The 25,301-nt window shown below is 32.1% G+C and overlaps 1 protein-coding gene across 1 annotated transcript; it reads right to left on the bottom strand.

Annotated features, from left to right (window-relative positions):
* Nucleotides 1–1,605: 1,605 nt before the first annotated feature.
* LOC139515391 (serine-rich adhesin for platelets-like) lies at nucleotides 1,606–25,205 on the bottom strand. Its single transcript, XM_071304960.1, has 6 exons — nucleotides 25,080–25,205; nucleotides 17,445–17,754; nucleotides 14,323–14,355; nucleotides 8,593–8,678; nucleotides 7,918–7,997; nucleotides 1,606–7,318 (listed from the first exon to the last, which is right to left on the bottom strand). Exons 1-6 carry the CDS (start codon nucleotides 25,203–25,205, stop codon nucleotides 1,606–1,608), a joined length of 6,348 nt encoding a protein of 2,115 aa, XP_071161061.1.
* Between the last annotated feature and the right edge of the window lie 96 nt (nucleotides 25,206–25,301).

A 25,301-nucleotide genomic window follows, 5' to 3' on the forward strand; every position in this document is an offset into this window, starting at 1 on the left:
GAATTAAAATTAGAAAGATCATATCATATTTAGGGAACATGTGTGCTAAGTTTCAAGTTGATTGGTATTTAAACTTCATCAAAAACTACCTCGACCAAAAACTTTAACCTGAAGCGGGACAGACGGACGAACAGCAAACGGACGGACAGACGCACAGACTAGATAACATAGTGCCCATAAATGGGGCATAAAAATTGTCCTACAGGGTTCAATTAGAATCAATATGCAATGTGTATGTCATCTCTTCAATACGATATGTTGACTATATGAAGAGAGTTTCCAAATTTTCAATCATCATTCGTATAAGCTTTCAAATGTTGTAGTTTGAACCATGACGATAACTGTTTAATATTATAATAAGACCTTACATGCACTACATGTATTCCTATTAAAACGAATTTTGTTGAAACTGGCTGTATGCAGAGAAGATTACATGGATTAAGATTTACATAAATCATCTACGAAGAATAGATGACCGAAGCTTATTGGCGACACTATTATATAGTACAATATTAATGGATTCACGACGGAATTTCAGTTTTCAAAATAGTACCTAGTTCATTGGACAAGTGAGCTAGTATTACAAAGGAAATGCCATTGTTGAAACAAAACAAGTAAATCGACTGGATTTCAATTTATTTATATCACTTGGATAAATCATACAATAAAAAACATATCCTTATATACACATTATTACAAAAATATATTTGACATTGTGTTACCATACATTGTATGTACTGTTAACTTCAAACTGTAGATTGTATATTTACTTATAAATGTGTGTGCCTACATAGAGTGGGTGTACCTCATACCTGTTTGTATATTAAAAGTGGTCACATGATTTTTATATACACCTTTCTAGAGATCAAATTGAAATTTTGACAAACTAACACTAACACTTTGAACAGATTTGAATTGAACAATTGGAAACTTGAAAATTATAAAATAAAGACTGATACTAGTAGTTAACGTGCTTTGCATAAAAAATCTTATGCACGTTTCTTATGCACGTGTTTTTACACTGCACATACTACATAACAACTTAAACCTATACACATTTGTCGACTGCAATTAAAGGGGGAAATCATTTTTGTGACAGATCACTATAAATATGGCAATTTTGTATGATTGCTAACAGAGTTATAATAACATGCATATTAGCAATTGTAGTTCATTAAAACGCATCAACATTGGGCATAATCCATAACGAAGAGTCAGTTGAAAAAGTCCCGACATGAAAAAATGCGAAACAATAAAAAAAAAAAATGCCAGCGTTTTGAAATAGGATATAACATGTTCAAAAAACGAAAAGAATCGTGCAAAAGTCATGAAAATAAATCTCAAACATAGTGCAGGAAATCTAAGTACATTTTTTTTTTAAATGTGAATTCAATAGCTCACTCATCATTTCAAATCTTTGTATTTTTTACAAATCCTTGTATACACGATACAATTAATACAAACTTCATATTTATTCATGTGTATTGTACTTGTACAAGTATCTGACTGTATCTTGTTAAGTTGAGATCGTATACATCGTATGTTTTATTTTCACTTGCAATACAATATGTTGAAACTAGGTGTACAAGTTTTGATTTCTTTTTTTCACTTTCCACCAAGATTTGAAAAAGGAAAAGCATTTTGACCAAGTAAGTTGACGTCAAATAAGAAAAAGCTGTTTGAGCCAGAATTAAATCCTCCTGTTTGAAGTTTTGTTGCTTTTGTTGTCGTATCTCTTTTCGAAGCTGTTGTACCTTCACGTTCGCTTACATTAGCTTTACTTGATAGCCCGTAATTTGGACTCGTTGGTTTTTTGGTTACATTTGTTATCGATCTCTTCACAGTAAACCTTGATGTAGACATTGCTTGAAAAGTTGTACTGGTCTGTGAAGGTTTTGTCGAAACATCAGACTTTTTCGTAGAAGGCAGTATGGTTGAAGGAGCGATTGAAATTACCTTTGAAGGTTGCGTGTCTATAATAAAGGTGGTATCTGTTGAAATTCCAACCTGTTTTACTTCTACTTGCGTAATACTCTGTATGGTACTTGTTTCCGTATTACTTAACACGGTTGTATTTCCCTCATAAAGAACAGTTGTATTAGGTTTATCTAACATGGTAGGATCTGTGTTATCTGATGGTATTGGTGCATATATTGTTGTGGTATCAGTAGTTGTTGTTGTACCATTATATATAACTTGTTCAACTTTTGTTGCATCCTCATTCGGGCGTGTCGTATTTTGTACCGTTACGTTCAAAGGATTGATATAGAGTAAGTTTGTTTCGCTAGTATTTGTCATATCAGTTAGTTCTGTTGCATCAACTTTAGTTGGAGCAGAAGATGTCGACATTTCTGATACAGTAATGTTTGATCTTTTATTAAAGGTAATGTCATCTAGTCTTGTTCCGTTTACTCTTACTGACATAGCTACAGATGATGTTAGGTTAACCACTGTATTGTTGACTAAAAGTGAAACATTGGTCAATCCATCGACACTATTTTTGCTTAAGTTAAACCTAGTATCCATATTAACTATACTACCATTATCTGGAACAGTGATATTTACTGCGGATGTTGCAAGTAACGACGAATTATTTATCAAATTCCTGTTATCTTCTACAGAATCATCCCTAGGTATTGTCAAATTACGTTCACTTTCGTTACTTTTCTTCGTGATATGCTGTAATTGAATTGTAACATTAACAGCTGAAGATTCTGTTATATCTGTGCTGTTGTCTGTTAATACACTACTATGGAACATATCGTTATTGATAACGCTGTTATTTTCTTGAGTAACATTTGATACTAAAACTGATGATATGGTCGTGTCATTAATCTTTACTGTATCCCTAAGTATTTGTATTTCATGTACTGTACTATTGGATATTGTTCCTTCAGCTGATTCGGTGTTTATCACATGTTTTATCTTGTTACCAGATAAAACTGTTAACATAGATTTAGAATTATTATTTACTTTAATGTTAGAAACAGTATTTTGTTCTCTGTCTTCAATTGCCGATGCATTTGTTGATTCTTCAATATAGTCTGTTATATTTCCAGTTAAGGACAGTGTGTTTACGTTTTTTGCATTTGGATCCAAACTGATAGCCGAACTATCGTGTGTCTTATTGGTTTGTTCAATTGACACCGTGCTATTAATTGTGCTATTCATGTTTGTTGAATATTCGTTTTCCACATTGGTTAAATTATTGTCAGCTGCTGGCATTGGTTCCATAGTCAAATTTTCTGGTAAAGAGTTGTTACTTGCTTCATACTGAGGTACTGTAGCATTTCGCTTAAAATAATTTCTGTTTTCAACTGTTGTGTTATTAACCAGTGTATTATTAATTATTTCTTCTGCTCTATCATTTGAGATACTAGAGTGTATTTGTACATCAAGTTTTGAAACATTCCTCAGTAACGTGATATTTTCACCTTCAAAGTTAATCAATATAACATTAATGACATTCTGCGACGTGGAGTTTTCAGCTCTTATTTCAATAGGTATCGATACACCAGTTGTAGTGTTATTCAAAACCGTTGTATTACCATCTTTATATTCATTGGCTGTTAACACGTCATTCGTTAAATCATCTGTTTGTATCGATTCATTAGCTGTGGCATCAACGACAGTTATTTTCATGTCAGCAGATAAAACTTTCAATGTAGTTCCATTTATATTTATCAAATTATTTGTGGCATTTTGGTCAGATCTCGCTGTTAAGTTGCCAGTTTTATTATTTAAATTATGAGTTAAATTTGCTTGAGCATTCTCATGTGAATCCTGGACAAAAACGTTGGTCATATTGTTAAATCGTTCATCAATAATTTGGCCATCTAACGGTAGAGTTCGGTTACTGGATACAGGCAATGTTATATTGGATGAAGTATTGTCCGGGTTCTCGTTATTTAGTTTTTCTACATAACCTAGTATTGTACTATTTATCAAAGAATCCGTTTTATTTTCTAATTTGACTATTGTAGATATGCTATGATTTAGACTGTTCTCTTCGGTCATCAATAATGGTAATAATGAATCAGATAGTGAAAAATTTGTCTTTGTGTTTGACTCTGTTGAACTATTTGTCTTTATGATATTTTGTTCTGTTACGTTTGTCATTGATTTGCCAGGTAATATCAACAACGTGTCAGTGATATTGGACTCGACAACCCAATTTGCTGCATCAAGTGTAAAATTATGAACCAAATGTGTATAACTATCCGTTTCGTTGATGTTATGAGTTACACTTGTACCGTTATTTGCAATTTTTTCGTCTGTTTCAATAACATCCTTGATGAGTGCATACGCTTGTGGTGAATTGGCCACAGCTGTAATGTCATTGATAGAACTGGAAGCATTTGTAACTGTATTTTCTTTTTCGATTTCCCAATTGATTTCAGTGTTCAGTGTCATATTAGAGTTTGTTAGATTGATAATTTGTTCTTTGATTTTGCCAGTTACATTTACAGCATCCAAACTGAAAAGTCTATCACTAACATTTGTTTGATTTCCTTCGATAACTGTATGAGATTGGTTATTCGTATTAGACTTTTTATATGTGATATTTCTTTCCATTATATCGTTTGAGAAATAATGCTCATCCAAAGACTCATTTGACCTCTCCCTGAACTTTATCTGAAATGCTGTAGTTGATGCATTAACGAAAGCATCATCATTTTGGTCAAAAGTTACATTCAAAATATCAGCATTAGTATGATCATTATTAATGGATACATTAAACGGACCAGAATTATTTACCAAAATGTTGTTGGACATGAAAACAAAATCATCGTTGGTAGTCACATTTGTATTAGTTGAAGTGAAATCATCTGAATCAGTTTGCATTGTATTTAGTGTGGTTTTATCGTAGGATTTTCCTGTAGAAGTATTTGTTCTAATAGTATCTGCAATGCTGTCATTTGTGCTAGTTGCATTTGACGGTGTATCTGAACTTATTGTTTTATTTGTATTATTAGGTTCCATTTGCGTATCTTTATTATTCGCTGTTTGATGTTTGTTATTGGATAAAACACCCGAATTTATCGATTCATTAGCTACTGTATCAACAACTGTTACGGTCACTTCAGCATTTACAATTTTCAGCTTTGTTCTATAAAAATTTGTAATATTCTTTGAGACATTATCTACACTGGTTGTATTGACTTCAGTAGACATGTTTGAATCGGTTGTTCCTTCTTCAGTTATGATTGTAGGAGCTGACTGAATTATATTAGAAGTTTCATCGTATGTGATATTTGTTTTCATTGTATCATTGTGTACATAATACTGATCCAATGAATCAGTATAAATTTCCGGAAATGTCATTTTCAATGATGCGGTGGGTGTATTACCAAAATTATCATCAATTTTTTCAAGAGTTGCATTCGAAATATCAGCAACAGTTGGGCCATATTCTGTTGATATATTAAACTGATCCTCAGAATGTTTGTTCATTGTATTGTTTGACATGAAATTAACATCATCATCTAGACTCGTTGCATTTGTGTCCATACGAGATAATTGTGTAGACGTCTCAGTTTTATGTTTTGTCACCATCAGTAGAACTTCATCAGCTTTGATTGCTGGATCAGATTTTCCAGTACTATTTACATTTCTGACTTCAGTTATTTTCTGTTGTTTTTTATGAGAAACATCAGGATATTTATCTTTACTGTTATTCACATTTGTAGTTGTGGTGGTATTGGTATCGACTGAACTGGTTTTGGTTATGTTTGGTGCTGTTTTCCCGAAGTTTCTTACTGCAGTTATATTTCCATCAATGGTTTTCGTAATGGTATCATTTGTAGTTGTTGTGGTATTTGATGAAGCTATAGAAGAACTAATTGAATTACTGTCTGTATTGCTTGTAGTATTTGTGTCTTTATTGTCCACAGGTGATAACCCATTATTCGATAAATTACCCATAGGTATCGATTCATTAGCTATCGTATCAACAACTGTTACTGACACTTGAGCGCTTACAATTTTCAGTTTTGTTCCATAAACGTTTTGTATATGTTTTGCAGCACTATCTTCACTGGTTGTATATATACTGCCTTTGTCAGTTAAATTGGTAATGATAAGTCCATTAACCGATGTATTTGTTTTCATATTTTGTTTCGTCGATTTCTTTGGATCATCTTTGCTTGCCTTTGTACGTATGAATGTTGTATTACTGAATTCAGTTTCGTTAAATTCATTTATATCACTCACATTAGATATGACATTCAATTCTTGAACATGTGTTTTATTTTCACTCTCAGCATGAACAGATGCAGACACTTCTAAGTTCGTGTCCATTTTCAAACGTACATCAATGGGTTCTTTAATGTTGCTATACGATTTCCTTGTTATCGAAACGTTTGCACTATCAACATTTTCTAGTGTTGGTGTTTCTGTTGTAATGATGTTGTCAATCATGGCCCTTTTTGTTGTCATATCTCTATATGGTTGTTCATGTACTGCATGTGAACTGAACGATTGAGCAGGAAATGATATATCATGGCCATAATTATACATTGTGCTAGAAATTGACTCCGTTGTTTTGATAGTCGTAGAAAGAGTGGTCATTGGTATTTCCGTTAAATTTGCATTTGAAGTTTCGTTTTCTGTGCTTTTTGTTTCATACTGACTAAAATTGATGGAATCCTCAGTTCCATTCTGAATATTTTCCTCGCTTTTGTTTGAAGACAATTTGTCTGTAACAGATACTGACACTAAGGTTGTCTCTATGTTAGGATCTGGGCTCATGGATGTGTTATCTTCGTCTTTTTTGATATTGGGTATCGCTTGATCATTTGTATCCAATAAAGACGTCTTATTTTCGGTTTCAGTAGTTTGTGTTTCTGATCCTTCATTGCTTTTTATAATTTCCATCAAAGACATGTTATTATTGTTTTCTTCTATTGTAGTTTCCTGAGTTGTAATTTCCTTCAGATCATTTGAGAAGAAATTGAAATCGTTACCAGATAAACCTGATAATAGGTTATTATCAAAAATGGAATGTCCAAAATTCATTGGTTTTGGATTTAAACTTCCATCGTTTCCATCGAAAATATTTCTTAGATGTTTAACTTCTTCAGATGATAATACTAGAACACTGTCGGGTTCTTTCATTTCTGTTGTTGTAGTAAGGGGAATCGTTGTAATATCTTGCTTAGAAGTTGAAGTTGAAATTGGTTGTTTTGTTGTTGTTTCGAAAACGGTTACAGACTGTTCCTCTAGTTTAACTTTTGGAATACCATTATCAACCGCGATGTCACCTTTTATTAAATTATTTCCTGTCTCTAAAAGCAACACCATGTGCATAAATCCTTTCCTGAAAAGATATTGGAAGATACCAGGGTAAAGTCATGATAATAGTAATATATCAATATACAATTAATGGAGCGCATTATATACTACAGCAACTACTCTAGCGCTTCACATTTAAAACTAAGTAAAATACAGAATACAAAAAACATATAAATACAAAGCACCAATTTACACGAATCAAACAAGCAGATAAAGAGTAAACATTTTTTTTTAATTAATCTAGTGTATGTTTGAACTGGTTTGTGAACAATATCATCATTTTTATTAATTCTATAAACATGTTAACATAAGTTTAATAGATGAATCACTCCAAAATATGTTTCTTCCAAAGGTTAAACTTGTAAAGTTTAGAAGTTGATATCTCAATGCATAATAGCAAATGACGAATTTCATTTTTATAAGCAGAATGCACTATTTTAGATTTAAATTGCATAGTCCTTTTCTCGTTTTGTGTAATACTGTACTTGTGATTGGTGCACACGCTTACATGTATGTATGTAATAATAGGTTGGTTTTTTTTTTGGGGGGGGGGGGGGGGTCTTAGATATCATGTAAATTGTTACCAATTATTCTTCTTAATTGTTTTATTTTTTTCATACTTACTTTTTTGTCAACGAAATAGAACAGTTATGTAATTGCTTTTCTGGAGACGTTATATTATTTCGTTCCAATGCTGACTTCATCTAAAAAAAAAACAATATGTATGATACAAGTTATTTAACTGATTAAAAACAAATTTTTAGTCAATTCCATACGAAAAACTTGAATTCAGCAATGAGTTATTCGTGTGTTAAATGGTAGAAGGTTTACTATTTCAATTCAGTCCATTATATACGTTTACAACACATTTATACTTTATCTAGGCCTCCCTAACCAAACAATGGAGTCTTGCTTTGTGGTATATATATTGATTCCTACCTGTCTTTATCTACTTTTGGTTTTATTTTTATACCAATTTCCAAAACTGCTAGGTTACATGTTTGTGATATCTTCCATCAATTCAATTTAAATTTTAAATGTAGATTATTTATCAAAAATATGAAGATCAAGATGACCTCAAGTTCTCGCTTCTGGAAGTTATGCTTTTGGTTAAGAGCCTAGGATTTAAGAGTAATGCCTAGCATGATTTATGCAATAGACTTACTGCCATTGCATTAGCTTATTGCCTAGGATTTAAGCTACATTTGTAAATGCCTTATTTCACTTATTGCCGCTAACACATTTATGTAGTAGGCCTTTTTTTTTTTAAATTAACGAAGATCACGAATATATACTCACCAGTGTACAGACTTCTTTGGATATATTTTTTTCTTTTGACTTCAATAATTCAAGGTCTGTAATTGTAGATAGTCCTGTGCCGTTTTCTACAAAAACAGTATACTACAAGGTGAAAGATATTTATCAAAATTTACAGTTTTATATGCCACACTTTACAATGATGAATGTTATGCGAATTATTGGATATGCTTTTAAATTACCTCCGCTTGAATTGTTTGTCGACAACTATCCATTGTGTGGAATGCCATTAGGCCAGAAACCCAGTTTGACACTATACTAGAGGAACGCGTTGTTGCTGGTTTTCGTACCCGAGAGCAACGCATAACAATAAGTTTACAAATCATATAGCAACGCATAACAATTATTGTAAGTACTATAGAGCAACGCATAACAATTAGTTAATGTTCCCTACAGAAATGGCCTAGTGTATCAAGTAACATGTAACTTATGATTTCGTGTTTTCATTATTTACTTTTCCACATGTATCAAATATATTCAAGATTGTACAAAGTAGTGCATGTCATAATTCCCTAATAAGCAAGTCAGAGTGATATAATAGTAAATGCCTACGAGAAAGACACGGTGATAACTGATACATGTATTACTAAGGAATAATAGAATACATCTGCAATAAGGGCTAGCAAACAATTGTCGGATTCTATTGTTATACCAATTGTTTTGTAGAACTAGTAAAATATTGTGAAATAGTGTGCGTTAATCAGCGAAGTATAGAACAAAATATCAAAGAATCCGAATATTAGCTTACATGAATAATTAAAGGAATATTAAAAGGTGGTACACGAATAAATATATGACCGTGTCAGGTCCTGGATTTGTATATCTTTACTCTCAATAAACCATATTACATAGGTATAGAGAAGACAAATGAATTATGTACAATATTTACAAGAAGACAGAACAAACAAAATAGTTGCTAATACAATATATGAAGTCCATTTCAGCCAGGAGCACATACACCTGTGTTAATAATCTTTATGAATTTACATAGTTTAAAAATTCTGATTTGTTTTTTGAAGACATAATCTGATTGTATTTGACAATATTTGCATTTTTTAAATAATAATTTGACAGACAATGTTTCCTGTTTTCTTCAAAGTATTTACATTCTAATATATAATGCATTTCATCACCAATATCATTTTTATTACATAGAAGACAAATTCTATTGTTTCTAGCTATATTGTTCCATCTACCCTGTTCAATAGGGAGCTTGTGATTTGTGGTCTTAAATCTACACAAATCAATAGACAATTTTTTCCCAAGAATTTCAAAATAACCTTCTTTTCCAAAAAAATCTTTAAAAAGTTTGTAATTTATTGCTATCACAATACAAAGGATGATGATTACATGTATATGCATACAAGTGCTGTTGCAATAAGTAGAATTACTATGTATGAAATACATCCAGAATATTTCTGAGAAATTACATATTTACCTAAGTTCTTTTTTTTAAATTCATTTGAATATATTTTTCATTACTTTATTATGTTTTTAAGACTAATTTTAGTTAAAAATCATTTATTCATAATATGTTTGAAATCATTTAATATACATGTTCATACATATAATATTTGCAAAGATAAGGCGAAATGTCGCTTGATGTTGACTTTCTCATTAACTTTCGACCCTGATCAAAATATGTTCGTCATAATCATTAGCTTGACCTGACATGACTTATTGTCTGATGTGTGTTATGTGATTATAACAAGTTACAATAATAATCAGGAACAAATTGCATGTCAATAAGTATTAAAAAGAACATAATATATGACATGTTTTATTTTGTCCTCGCATTTCTTGGTATACTTATTAATTGACATGTTACGATGTGTTATCTTTACATTCGGTGATTCGTGCATTTGATTTGTTTCAACAGTATTTATCTCGTCTATCTATACAGCAGTACGTTAATGTGAAATGACAGTAATGTGAACCAGGTGCTCCGCAGGGCGCAGCTTTATACGACCGCAGAGGTCGAACCCTGAACAGTTGGGGCAAGTATGGACAAAACATTCAAGCGTGATACAGCTCTGAATTTGGATTGTGATCAAATTTTTGACATTACATGGGGTTTTTTTTTACACAAAACAAATGTCAAGATTTTACAAATCAATTAAAGATTTCTTCTTCAAACTTTTTAAATCTAAAATTAAATAGTTGACACAGCATAGGTTTCTGACACAGAATGAATGTGGTCTAATGAACTTAAAAGTTTTTTTTTTTGCCTTTGAGCAATTCACTATGCTGTTGAATATTAATCCTCTCAAAAAAATGTTTGAAGAAATTTTCTTTTTATTTATGAAATCTGAAATGAGAAAAATTTAACCCCCCCCTTTTTATTCACATCCCCGTTTCCCTTTTTCCAAAACTGATATCAATTCAAATTTCTAATGGAGTTTGCAACAATAACTACTCTTTTAAATACATCATAAAATATTAAAATGTAAAATAAAGTGCTTGTTATCACTGAATGGTAAAGATTGGTTGGTAGTAAAAGTGAATATACATTGTTTATTGTATAAAACAATAAAAAAAACTTCATCAGCAACATTTTATATTGGCAAATTTCCAATGAAGTTATTTACATAAAGTTATTGGCAAATAAAAATAGAAAATGACATCATAGTCATGTCTGGCAAATGTCCAACATACATTATCTAAAAACATTTTAGATAAGATAAGGAAAAAAAGCTTCATCAGCAACATTTTATATTGGCAAATTTTCAATGAAGTTATTTACATAAAGTTATTGGCAAATAAAAATAGAAAATGACATCATAGTCATGTCTGGCAAATTTCCAACATATTTTATCAAGTACTATTCTATACAAAGAAAGATAACTCCAATTGAAAATTAATTGCTATTGCACAATATTGTGCAATTAGATATTTCTTGCTATTGTGCAATACTGTGCAATTGAAAATTTCTTGCTATTGCACAATACTTGATATGGAATCCTGATTTGGACCAACTTGAAAACTGGGCCCATAATCAAAAATCAAAGTACATATTTAGATAAAGCATATCAAATAAGCCCAAGAATTCAATTTTTGTTAAAATCAAACTTAGTTTAATTTTGGACCCTTTGGACCTTAATGTAGACCAATTTGAAAACTGGACCAAAAATTAAGAATCTACATACACAGTTAGATTTGGCATATCAAAGAACCCATTTATTCAATTTTTGATGAAATCAAACAAAGTTTAATTTTGGACCCCCATTTGGACCAACTTGAAAACTAGGCCAATAATTAAAAATCTAAGTACATTTTTAAATTCAGCATATCAAAGAACCCCAAGGATTCAATTTTTGTTAAAATCAAACTAAGTTTAATTTTGGACCCTTTGGACCTTAATGTAGACCAATTTGAAAACGGGACCAAAAATTAAGAATCTACATACATAGTTAGATTCGGCATATCAAAGAACCCCAATTATTCAATTTTTGATGAAATCACACAAAGTTAAATTTTGGACCCTTTGGGTCCCTTATTCCTAAACTGTTAGGACCAAAACTCCCAAAATCAAACCCAACCTTCCTTTTATGGTCATAAACCTTGTGTTTAAATTTCATAGATTTCTATTTACTTATACTAAAGTTATGGTGCGAAAACCAAGAATAATGCTTATTTGGGCCCTTTTTTGGCCCTTAATTCCTAAACTGTTGGAAACAAAACTCCCAAAATCAATCCCAACCTTCCTTTTGTGGTCATAAACCTTGTGTTAAAATTTCATTGATTTCTATTCACTTTTACTAAAGTTAGAGTGCGAAAACTAAAAGTATTCGGACGACGACGACGACGACGACGACGACGCCAACGTGATAGCAATATACGACCAAAAAATTAAAATTTTTGCGGTCGTATAAAAAGGGTAATCTTGTTGAAAACCATTTAATGTTTAAATATTTTACTAAGAAGCATATCGCAATAGAATAGAGAAACTCTCAAATAAATTCTAGGCATACTCGGGAAATATGAACCAAAAAGAAATATCCATATACTGCAAAATGCAACACCCTCCAGTATGTGCTTCTCTGTTATGGTTAAGATGGTTCATATTATTTTCTTTGTTGTTTTTGACATTATTGAATCATTTGTTATCACTGTTAATGAATTGCACTTTGAAATGCACAGGCTTATACATGAGTGTAACAAGCATTAGTGTAGATATCAACTTCAGCAGACTGTGAACCGTGGACGTTGATCTAGCTTTTGGAAAATAGAGCATTCGTTTGTTTGGTTTATTAATCTAGTAAGTCTATTTTATGTGTAGAATTGTACCTGGACAAGAAAATGATAACTGCCTAATAAACTGTTGTAGTTACTCTTATCATATACTTAGACTAAATAACATATATGATTTTTACCGTATGATAATAGCATTAAATTAAAGTATATTCCATATGTTTCGAATTGGTGCTTAGCGGGCTGATATGAAAAGTTTATCACATGCTTCGATTGTTATCACATGCCTTTCCGTAACGTTATCACATGGCATTCCGGTGATACTCGGCAAATTCCGGAAATTCACCTCAATGCTACGTTTTCAGTGAAAAACATTACAGAGTAGTGTACAAAACAATTATTTGAATACTGGAAAGTATATTGTGTAAAATAATAAAATTTAAAAAAAATTAAAATTATTAAATATAGGCATTTTTTATTTTTTTCTGAAACACAATTTAGAAAGTTACTTTAAGAAAGTTGACTTTTCCAAACAATGTTGATATTGTTGAATTATTTCTTTGTCGATTTGTGTTTTTTTTTTTCTCTGTTGAGGCATATGATAGAAAAATTTCATATTAAATGTATCAAATTGTGGGTCCGACGTCCGTGGACTTTTTGAAGCATATGATAAAAAGATCATAACATGTCATTTTTCATATCGCAGGTATTATCAGCCCTCGGTCAATATCAGCCCTCGATCCAAAGGGATTTAGATTTGATATCGTGTGTGTTCTTGGTATTGTGCTTTATTTTTCTTTCTTTCTTGTTTGAAAAAGTCTGTTCTGCGCAACAGGAACATGCAAGTTTATTTAAGGAGAAACGGATACATAAATGACAGAAAGTTTATGGTACACCCTTTACAAAGATTTTACCATGTCAAACGATATGCAGTGATGTGTATTGGTTTGTAATGATTATTTTATTGTCACTGAACAGTAACAGTCACGGAGTTATTTGTCAACAGGCGACAAAACAACTCATAAAACTGATGTCACATTCCACCTAGGAAACGACCAGAGATAGTATAATGCATTTAGTTGTGTAACATGAAAACTTAACAGTCCTCTTACTTGACCTTAGAGTTGACCTGAAATATGCACTTAATTCTACAACATTGCCATATTCTAGTGACCAGTGGAATTTTTATAATTTATGCTAGAACTGAATAACGCATGTGACGAAAGAAAATTATTTTTCACCCATTCAATATTCTCAATAGCAAAATGTGAATAACGAATGATTAGACATGTCCATATTGTGAACACTTCAATGAAATAGCAACCCCACAACCCAGTATATGACAGGAGGGCTTACAAGCTTTTGTTCCATTTTAATTTTAGTCAAATACTGTCGACGTCACGTCACAACAATCATATAATCAACAACGCGATCATAAACGAATGAATTTGAATAAAATAAATCGAATGACCTGTTCTTTGTTGAAAATACATATAACAATAAGTAATAGGTTATACTAACCTGTAGTTTGTGAAACGACGTGTGGCTCGGTCCCTGAAATACATAAAATAATATCAATGTTCTGCCTTGAAATAGTTGTTACAATAATGAACATTGTTTCTCTCTGATGATGCAATACGATTTGGGATGATCAGTTCACACAATTGTGTTTCATTTATAATTTTGATATGAAAATGACACATGTTAAAAGACCAAGATAGTATGAAGCTGTGATCATTAAAGTTGACAACAGCTTAAAATATAAGTAGCTTTGCACTACCAAAATCACGAGTGATTATATATATATATATTATTTATTTAGAAAACTACCCCTTTACATCGGGGGCACCAGTCATCAGGGTAGAAGTGATGGTGCGCCTATACTATATTATTTACAATTATATACATTTTAGTTAATGGTTTCATTATAGAATGTCTTTGAAACAATAACATACATGGCACATTAATAAGACAAAAATAGAGATTTCTAAAATACATAATCATAATAAAAAAAAAGACAATTTATAGAATGTTAAAATATACATGTAATTAAAACACTCATAGACAAATATGACCATGCAGCATGTATAAAGCATAAAAACTAAGATCAATCAATATATAATAGTACATTCGAGTAAGTTAACTCAAAGATTTATTTTGGTTCAACCATAGTTTGACGTAATCTAAATAATTCTAAGAGATACATTCTTCCATAAACATCATAAAATGAACCAATTTCATCGTTAAAAGCATAACCAATATCGCCAACTAAAAATAATACTTGTGCACGTGGCGACAGTTCCAGAAAACTTACATTTCTATCATTAAAAGAGGCAAATAAGGTGAAAAATTTAGACCTGGTTTGTTCAAGAGATGTACACCCGAGCAGAAAATGTTCTAAATCTTCTGACTCCCCTGAATCACAAATGGGACATAGGTTGTCCTCGGACATATGCATTCTAAAAAGAAACTGCTTTAATGGCAAATAATTTGTTCTTGCGAGCAGTTTAAGACGGGATGAATTAAAATCGCTTATGTCCTCTAAGTATAGCTGGCTACCTGTCTTAATATAGCAGTGCTGATACAAATCAAGGCTACTTTTAGTAGTAACATCAATAATTAAACTTTCCCTTATGGCATTACCATATTGACAGTTAAATTTATCAGACCCAATACTTTCCGTGTAGGTGTTCATCTCTTGAACATATTTCCAGACACTTTCGTTTAATTGAACCATTTCACTAATTTAAAAGACTCGCTTGCACAGTCTATCGTCTGGTAGGTTATTAATCCTTTTAAAGTACGCAACTTTTTGGCGGGTGATAAATGCAGATACGGGTTCCCATCCAAGCTCGAGAAGGAGAGCGGAACGAGGAATATTCATTTTAGTGTTCATAATGATCTTAGCTGCGCGGTATTGCCAATTGTCGATGATCGATATATTTGTAGCTGAAAGTGGCATCCAGACGGCGCATGCGTGTGTTAAAGAAGGCCGGAGCACTGAGTTCCAAAGGGCGTCTCCAAACTTAACACGGTTAAAGAATGCATGATAACTCCAACTCTGTTGGGACCTTTAATACGAATTTAAAGAAAGTAGATTTTATTTATTTATTTAATATTATCCCCAAGATGTTCACGGGATATTTGCCTTTCAAATATAGCAGTAAATGTATTCAAGTTTTGAATTTTGACTTAAATGTTGCCATTTAGGCTTCAGACTTCTTGTATTTAATAGATACTTTTAAAATTGTCTGACTTTTAGCTCTTGCCATTTTGACATATGTTGTGGCTTACATGGATACAAAAAAATATATATTTGTCCCACAATATGTTTTAGAGGGTATTATAAGGTCTGATTTGTCAATCTCGACATTTTTATTTAACCCTGGTGTCATTATAGTGACCATTAAAAGCGTCCAGACAATATCATCCTATTCATTTATCAATAAATTAACATAAGAATTGAATACGTTTGCTATATCTAAGGGATCAAAAAGAGGTTATGGCACGTATCTCCTCTTTTTGGATAATAATGAAATGTACATTGATTCAATAAGTTTGATCTCACTGCTACTGACTGTTCCATCTTATACCCTTACCTGTTCAATTTTAAAAATGTCAGCATTGTCTAAGCCAAATATCAATGCCAATTAAAGAATGTCGAATAAACTATTATGAAAATTTGATTTTTTTTTTTGTCAAGATTTAATTCACACAAACTTCCGATTAATGCTGGTATGGATATGTATTACATCTTTACAATGTACAAACAAATAGCCTGCAGCCACTGCAAGTGTGCAACAAATCATTTTACCTTACATATTAGCTGACAGTTGGAAATTAATAGCGATTTCATTAAAACTTTCTGTCAATCATCTTGACATGTGATTCAATGAGCCTATCTCAGAAATTGAATTCATTCTTTAGAGTTAGACACGGGAAGTACGTCAACCACTTCATCTTGTTGAACGTTGTTGAGTTATGAATGTGAATGAGTGATTCTACATGTAAAGATTCAGAAATAAATTGTAGATCCAGTAGAGAAACCAATTAATTCAATGGAAATATTAATTTCAAACCATTATTTCTGTGCATTATCAGATTTTGATTCTTGGCGCAGTCAAGTTAAAGAATATGTAAGCAATACTACTATATGCTTATATGGACGTGTTTGTTATGTTTTTTTAAAACTATTAGAGTTAAAGAAACGTTTCATTGGAATTCCTAAAATTAAATTCTCACATGCAAGCAATCATATATAGTAGCAAAGGAAATTGCAATAGTCATGGTAAATACAACGGACAATACAAGATCGATGTATACTTAGAAATACGTAGAACAACCTCGTTCGGGAGAGGGGGGCACCTCAATTATTTTTAGGTATAGGTTTGAGCAGCTGAGAAATCAAGCACTCCACCTTCTTCATATATTTGGTATATCAACATTCATTGCAAATTCATGTGCACATGTTAAAAGCAAACCATATTTGAATACATGCTTCAGAAAGACGAACAACCATTAAACTGAGACTGACAGTAAATGTCACACAAGGTAAGTTTGACATTATGAATGTTTCAATGAAAATCGATGCTGACAGAACTTGACTTTGTTTTTTGCATTACCTATAACTAAATAATACTTACACAAAATTGACAACACAACGGAAACGGAGATAATCGCAGCAAAACTAAAAATAAGCATAGTCCCTAAACATATCCCACAGCATGGTACTTTCTTTGTTGGGCTTTTAGCGATGGATTGCTGGCTCATTGAATATGCACTCATACTCCTTCTGCTAGATCTGATATCGTCAGGGTGGACGTAGTACCTGTAAAAACCTCCTGGCCCTGGTGGTAATACGGGTGTGTTATTACACCCCTCGACGGGAGCATCCCTTTCAGCTTCATTATTTTGTTCATTTTCAATATGGTAGAGAGCAGTGAGTCTTGGCCACTATAATTAAATAAAATGTAGAGTTATTTACATGTAAGTTCGAAATTTAATTATTTAGGGTAAATCTGATATTCAAGTTATCATCAGATAATGAGATATTGTCTTTGATTTCAATTCCGTATTATCTTCTTTTTTGTAAAATCACACTGAAAGTTCGATTAGCGAAGTTCTTAGAAAAATTACTTCTGCCTACGATGAGTTTTTTTTTTTATCAAAGCAATAAAACATCAACAAATCCAACTCACCAGCCCAGATTTGAAATCCGCATAAACGACAAAGGTACACAACTATAAAACGCAATAAAATAAATACTTGATTTTTTATGTATATTTAAAAAAAGATAATGGCTATTTGAATTGAAAACATTAGATGACCATTTTAGATTTTCAAGAAAAGGGGCTGTGGTGAAAGATGGCCGGAGTACTCATTTTCAACTGTTTGTTTATCTATTTAGCTAGAATTTAATCGCGGTTTTGTACCTAATCATTTTCTGTTTTATATGGCACATCCTTTCTTTGGCAAGATTACTTATTGTCAGTTCTGACCAGGCCAGTATATTCATTTTGAAAAAGACACGAATGATATTTTCTTCTTTATTTTCTGGTACTGCATAAAAATGACCAATGATGGTTCTATAGTAACACAATATTACAATCAACTTTTATCCTGATAGAAGTAATTGCGAGTATCTCATCTATGTAGCGGGTATAACTAGAAGGATTTCTGCAATTACTGACAAAATTCATTTAAAGATAGTTTTACCACACAAAATGCCTAACTGACGAATTTAATACTGTGCGAATGAAATATGCTATCGTACCTTGCCTTTCAATGCTTATTTTTATTATTCGTCACTTTAATATCTTTCAAAAAGGCAATTTGGGAGTTCGATTTTCAAGCACACGCAAAAATGGTTATTGTTGGTTAAATTTATTTGTAAATTTCATGGGGAAAAGTATACTGACAGTTTAGTTACAAAAAAAAAGGAACCTATATTTATTTATAAGCTTACAACAATAACAACAAAAACACGCCAAAACATTTGCATTTGTATTTATAAGAGAAAGTATAAGAATCGAGAATGGAAATTGAAAAGTTAATTTTGTATCAAACTTTCAAATTAAAAAAGATTAAAAATCGCGGTGGCATTTTGTTGTTTTGTTTGAAGTCACTATTATAAGTATTATTTTAGTGTCTCTGTTATGTGTATTCTATACATGGGATCGAAAAGTAAAAATAAATAATTAGCAGAAAATTTACCTTGTCATGATATCTGTCGGTCCACGCCATACCTTCCTCTGACCACTAACTGATATGAGAAGAAAGTAGGACATATTCGATGTCCTTGTCAAATTCCTTTACACGGGGCTATTGTTTTCACGCGTAAGGGTTTGTTTAATTGTCATTTTATTCGCATCAAGGTAGTATGTACAACAATTACTTGACGTTAGACAACATTAATTTGTTTTGTAATCATCGAGATGCTCATATAACTATTGTTTTATGTTTTTAATTATAACGATGTGTTGTGCATGCAAATCTCATACTGGATACATTTGATTACCGAGACGCATATTGCCTATGTTTTAAAATATACACATACATTAATTTCATTCAATTAAATAAAAAAATGTTTAACGCCAATATTATATATGTTCCAAGTTAGTAAGTGAGACAATACTTCATTTTCATTCGGCACATTGACACACAATTGAAACATAAGTCATAAGTTTCTTTTTAAAATATAATATATAATTATGTACAATAACAAAACAAAGCATGCAGCATGCAGCCTTGAAACAAATAGTAATAATAGAGACATTTCATTGTATGAATGCGTATCAATTATTTAAGTAAGATAGACTATAGAAAAAATGATAATTTATAAAAAAAAAAAAAAAAAAAAAAGAAAAAAAAAAAAAAAGATTAGCAAGCAAAAAATATTGGTCAAATATTTGCTTCATACATAAAACTAAAGTTCAGTGACCTTTTTGTTTATTTCCTACTCCACCCTTTTACATCAAAAGAAATTATACCAGGTTTTGATATATATTTATATGTACTGTCCGGTTACATCACATAAAAGATAGATATTAATTATCCAGAAGCAGTTAGTGTCAGAACATAGATTATTTTAGTCATGTAAATAATATTCTAATTGTTTATTACTATCAAAGATAATCCATCATCATTTCATACATTGAAAAATAATATATTTCAGGAAGACTGTTTTAGAAAATTTAAAAATCAGACAAAATAATTTGATAAATATTATGTGAAATTACATCGATTTATACTATGTCTTTAAAAGCTTTCAATAATCCCTGTGATAACGGTAATTAAATCTGTAAATATTGACTAGATGAAACATTTCTCAGGATAAGATAACAATTATAGTACAAAAGATGTGTTGATGTCATACTAAAAAGCTATCTTTTAAGTTTGTCTCTTAACAATAAGTTATCTACACACCGTACATACAATAATCAAAGTTTACATATGAATGTATGTTATACATGTATCTCGTACATGTATAAGTCAATATAATTGGAGAATCATCTAAGAGAACATCAGTTGTTTTAATTAGTTGTTATTGGCTTCAAAATAATCTTACTTGTACAGTAACTGCGTGTACACTTCGATCAGTTTTTTTTTTTTTATTTTTATTTTTTTTTTTTTTTATTTGTGCATCAAACTTATCGGATGAGCGAAAACTTTTCTGCAGGTCTTTTTTTTTCAGTTTGTTCTTGTATGTCACAGCTGTTATACCACCGTATAAGGTTAGGGTAGGGAACATGTTTAACCCGGTCATGTGTGCCGATCACAAGTCAGGTGCCTATAATTCAGTGATTGTAATTAATTGCTGTCTGTAATATTTGTTTTTTATTATTGTTTTGTTAAAAAATAAGGCCGTTGATGTTTTTGTTAATTTTTTTTTCACATTTTATCCTGTCGGTGCGTCTATATCTGACGTAACGTTATGACTTTTGATCATGGTTGAAGTCCGTATAATGACCGATAGTTGTTTAAATCCACGTCGTTTGGACTTTGTTGGATAGTAATCTCATTGGCGATCATTCTACATCTCTTATTTTATATCCTCTAAATCAGCATCGTTCAAGCAAATCATTGTAGAAAAAAAGTAAATAACAGAAGAGCGAAACTACAGTAAACGACTGTTGTTTTATCCTTAAACTTTTTATTTCACAACCATTGAACTTACTATATATACGTTATCGTTTTGTGTTATCTGTACACCTGTATTTGTATACTAGTAGTAGAAAGGTCGATTGCAGGTTAAATACATGTACCACACTAGAAATTATATTTGGCTTATGCTTATCTAGCAGTTATCAATCATACAAAGATATTATACTTAAAATATTGTATGAATCGATCTATGAAGAAGTATTTTTTGTTCATCCTGTATTAATTACTTTACAAAGAAGTGTCGTACGATTCTGTTATTTCCATTGAGTGACCGAGACATTGCAAAAGTTATAGAATGATTCTAATTTAATTCCTTCTAGTTGCAACACATATTAATGCACGCGCTCTCCTTGGAAACGTTACTGTTGCATAGAAAAAAACAAACAAAAGGTTTAAATCAACTAATGATTTCGTTATTGTGGCATTTACATGTAATATGTTTCTGTTTGTAGTTTTAATAGTTGAAAAGTGTGAAACGTGCATATTTTGAGTTCGAAACACTTCCGCGCTTCATACAAAATGTGCTTCGTTCGACGTTTTTTGCCCGTCTCATCCTCATACCCAACACTTAAAAAAATTAACAGCGTCAGTAAAATTATTTTTTAGTTTGCTATTGATGTGTAACTTACCTTTTTATATTTGCCATATATATATGAAACCAGACTCAAGCTAGCGAACAATAAGCCAGCGAACAATAAGATGAATCAAGCTAGCGATATAAGATTGCCTGGACCCAAATACCCAGGTGGGTAAAGTTACGGAACTTTTTTTTTGGAGGTCCAAAGTTGGGGTCGGGTGACCCTACCATCCCCCTTATTTAATTCATAGCAAAGTCCCTACGGCAAAGCTTTTGTCCACACTAGGTACACTCGATAGGCACTTGCCTAAGGTTGCCTGGACCCAAATACCCAGGTGGGTAAAGTTACGGAACTTTTTTTTTGGAGGTCCAAAGTTGGGGTCGGGTGACCCTACCATCCCCCTTATTTAATTCATAGCAAAGTCCCTACGGCAAAGCTTTTATCCACACTAGGTACACTCGATAGGCACTTGCCTAAGATTGCCTGGACCCAAATACCCAGGTGGGTAAAGTTACGGAACTTTTTTTTTGGAGCACTAAAATTGGAGTAAGGTGAAAAGTTTCACCCTACATTGATACATAATATAGTTCTCAGTCATTTAACGAAAAGGAGGATTAAATCAGCTTTTTCGACACAAGTAAGTTTTCTCTATCGTTTTTGTTTTCAAAGGTTGTCGTCTAAATAGTTTATACATTGTCTATAAGTTTAATTTACAGAAAATGTTATTTTAGGAACTATTTGACAGGATGCCGAAAGTAAGGAAAGCCATTTCACACAACACATAATTTCTAGTTGAAAAGTTTATAAAATAATAGGAACACTGTTAACACTTTAGATGATTTAACATAACACAGAAATGTATCAACACAATATAAACAGTCAACTGACGACAATAAATGCTAATTTGATCTTAATGAGCGATTCATTTTTGCGGAAACTTCTTACGTCTTTTGTAAAAGTAAACAAATGTCGACGCTGGACGACTTCGGATTACAAACGACAGACATGATCAATGTTTGTGAAAAGCTCACACTGACCCTGTAGTGCAGATAAGATATGATAGTGAATGTGTATTTATTAATACACAATATTACTTTTAACTATTATTTTCCACTAAGCAAGCCTAATAATCCCGTATATTTTAATAAGCATTATTGTTACTGAAACAAACATGTTGTTAATGAAGCTGATAATAACAATTTGTTTTTCTTTTCTAGTATGGAACTGTAGATTCATGTGACAAAAATTGTTATTTTTTTCAAAAAATAAAGTAGTAGGGGACAACAACAAAACATGTTTTAAAACTTTCCATTTATGTTCTTTACCACAAATTACCTATACGTAATTCTTCCATAGATATAAAGATTTGGTTTTGAAGTTTTGCTGTACCTATAGAAACTTATTTCTAACGGGAAAACACATCCTTTTTTTACGGAAATATTGTTTACCGTGTCCGGAAATTAAGAAGAGATCCTGGTAAACTTATCGATCCGTCAAATAAACTTGATCTAAAAGATTACCAAATCAACACTGTAATTAGATCATCGTATACATATTGTTTTTATTGGTATCAATATCGATTTTGTTATCAGTAAAGTAAAAGCAAACTTAATATTATTATTATGTTATATACATATACACTTTAATTTCATGAATCTACAATCTATCGATACCCTTATCTTGGCATTGCACAAGGTCATGTTTTTCTCCGACTGTTTATGACGTCTTTTACTAAATAAATTGGATGTCGGGTATGTACTGATTGATAATTCAGTCTTAGATGCATGATTTTTTAATTAGTTGTTAGTGGCTTTGAACTAGCGGTCAATACTGAGAGTATTATAAGATCGGTACTCAGTGTCTTTTGTTTTTGTTTATAGGATGTACAAGTACCAGGCCACGTTCAATTGTATTTTCAGTATATGTATTTTGATCTATCTGATGAGTTAAGCCTTTTTCAACTGATTTTGATAGTTCGTTCTTATATTGTACTGTTATACCACTGTGTCAGGTTAGGGAGGGTTGGGATCCCGCTTACATGTTTAACCCCGTCACATTATGTAGGGATATACCTGTCCCATGGCAGAAGCCTGTGATTCAGTGGTTGTCGTTTGTTGATGTGTTTCAATATTTGTTTTTCTTTCATTTTTTTGTACATAAATTAGGCCGTTAGTTTTCTCTTTTGAATTGTTTTACATTGTCATTTCGGGGCCTTTTAAAGCTGACTATGCGCAATGGGATTTGCTCATTGTTGAAGGCCGTACGGTGACCTATAGTTGTTAATTCTTGTGTCATTTGGTCTCTGATGGAGAGTTGTCATTTTGGCAATCAAACCTTTTCTTCTGTTTTATATTTTCAAATTGGCAACATGTTCTCAAAAACTGTTAAAAATAACAACGATTTTAATATTACTTTTACTGATGATGCATGTTAAAGATTTATAAAAAGAAAAATGGGGGTCAATGGGCAAAATATGTTAAGGCATTCAAATGGATAAATCCAGAGGATACCGAAATTCTGACAAAAATTCCAAAACATGACAAGGGAACTTCCTTAATATGCTCACGTCAGAAACATTTTATGCAAGTGTAGATTATGTCTTGTTCATATCGCAACATCAGCATTCGAAAATTCCAAATTAGCAAAATCTACTACAACGGGAAACATCTTGACATTAAACATATAAAATGTTTCAAAAAGTAAAAATAAACACAAAGGTGATGCTAAAAAGTTATGTAAAATAAAAAAAAAAACAAGCAGAATACAAGCATACATCTGCGGGAGTTTGTCGCGCTGTTTATAATTGCAGAGTTGTATAAGGAATCAAGTAGTTGTTTGGATGTTGATCCTTATCACAGGTGTATGTCTGTCTGACATATTTGGGCAACAATTTTACTATTCTGGATTCATGATAATTAGAGTAGAATTGCAAACATCTTGCAAACCACGATCTTCTGGAAGTTTTCAGCTGGTATAATAATCTCTATCAACAAAATGCACTTCAAGAATCATATATTGATTAACCTTGTAACATCGTAACAATGCTGGTCCATTTCCTTTATCATGTGCAGCCTCCATCCGCAGCTGTTTCTGTGCTATTCAACACCATGCAATCTCCAGAGGTGCGCCGGGTCAGTCTGACTCTGAAACTGGATGGCCTACATCGCACCCGATGTGTCAGCTGATGTAACTTTTGCACTGTCACTGATTGATGCTGTCACCAGAGCTGTACATGTTATAAAGTCTCTTCTATCATAAGTCCATTATTTCCACTAAATATCTTCAAATCACTCAATAAATCTAATTGCCACTTTTCCAGATCTCATCTCTCTCATCCTATCTTCACTGTGATGATACTTCCGCTTGTCTATACAATTCTGAAATAAGCTTCTCCCTATCTGCTCCTAGCACTAATTAGGTTCTGTGAGCTTGTCATATTGTTTGTTCCGCAAAACCCCTGCACCCTACTTCAATAGCAAAGCACTAAGTTCTCAATCCCTATTGTTGGCAATCTGATACAAGCTGTTGATATTTTACCATCTTCCTTTCGTGTACCTCATACATCCTTTCTTCTAAAGGGACTGTCAGTTCCAGCAAGACTATAGTAAACCTCCAGTCTGTTGCTCTTGCATGGATCCTTTGGCCTTCATGTGTGCTGGCCATGCTCTCAAAAGTGATGGGTTTTTTTTTACCTTTTTCCTCTTCCTCCTGACGAAGTACAACCTCGCTGCTAATGTGTTCAGTGCACTATCATGTCTC

Source organism: Mytilus edulis, chromosome 3, assembly GCF_963676685.1.
Source record: "Mytilus edulis chromosome 3, xbMytEdul2.2, whole genome shotgun sequence".
Classification (NCBI taxonomy): domain Eukaryota; kingdom Metazoa; phylum Mollusca; class Bivalvia; order Mytilida; family Mytilidae; genus Mytilus; species Mytilus edulis.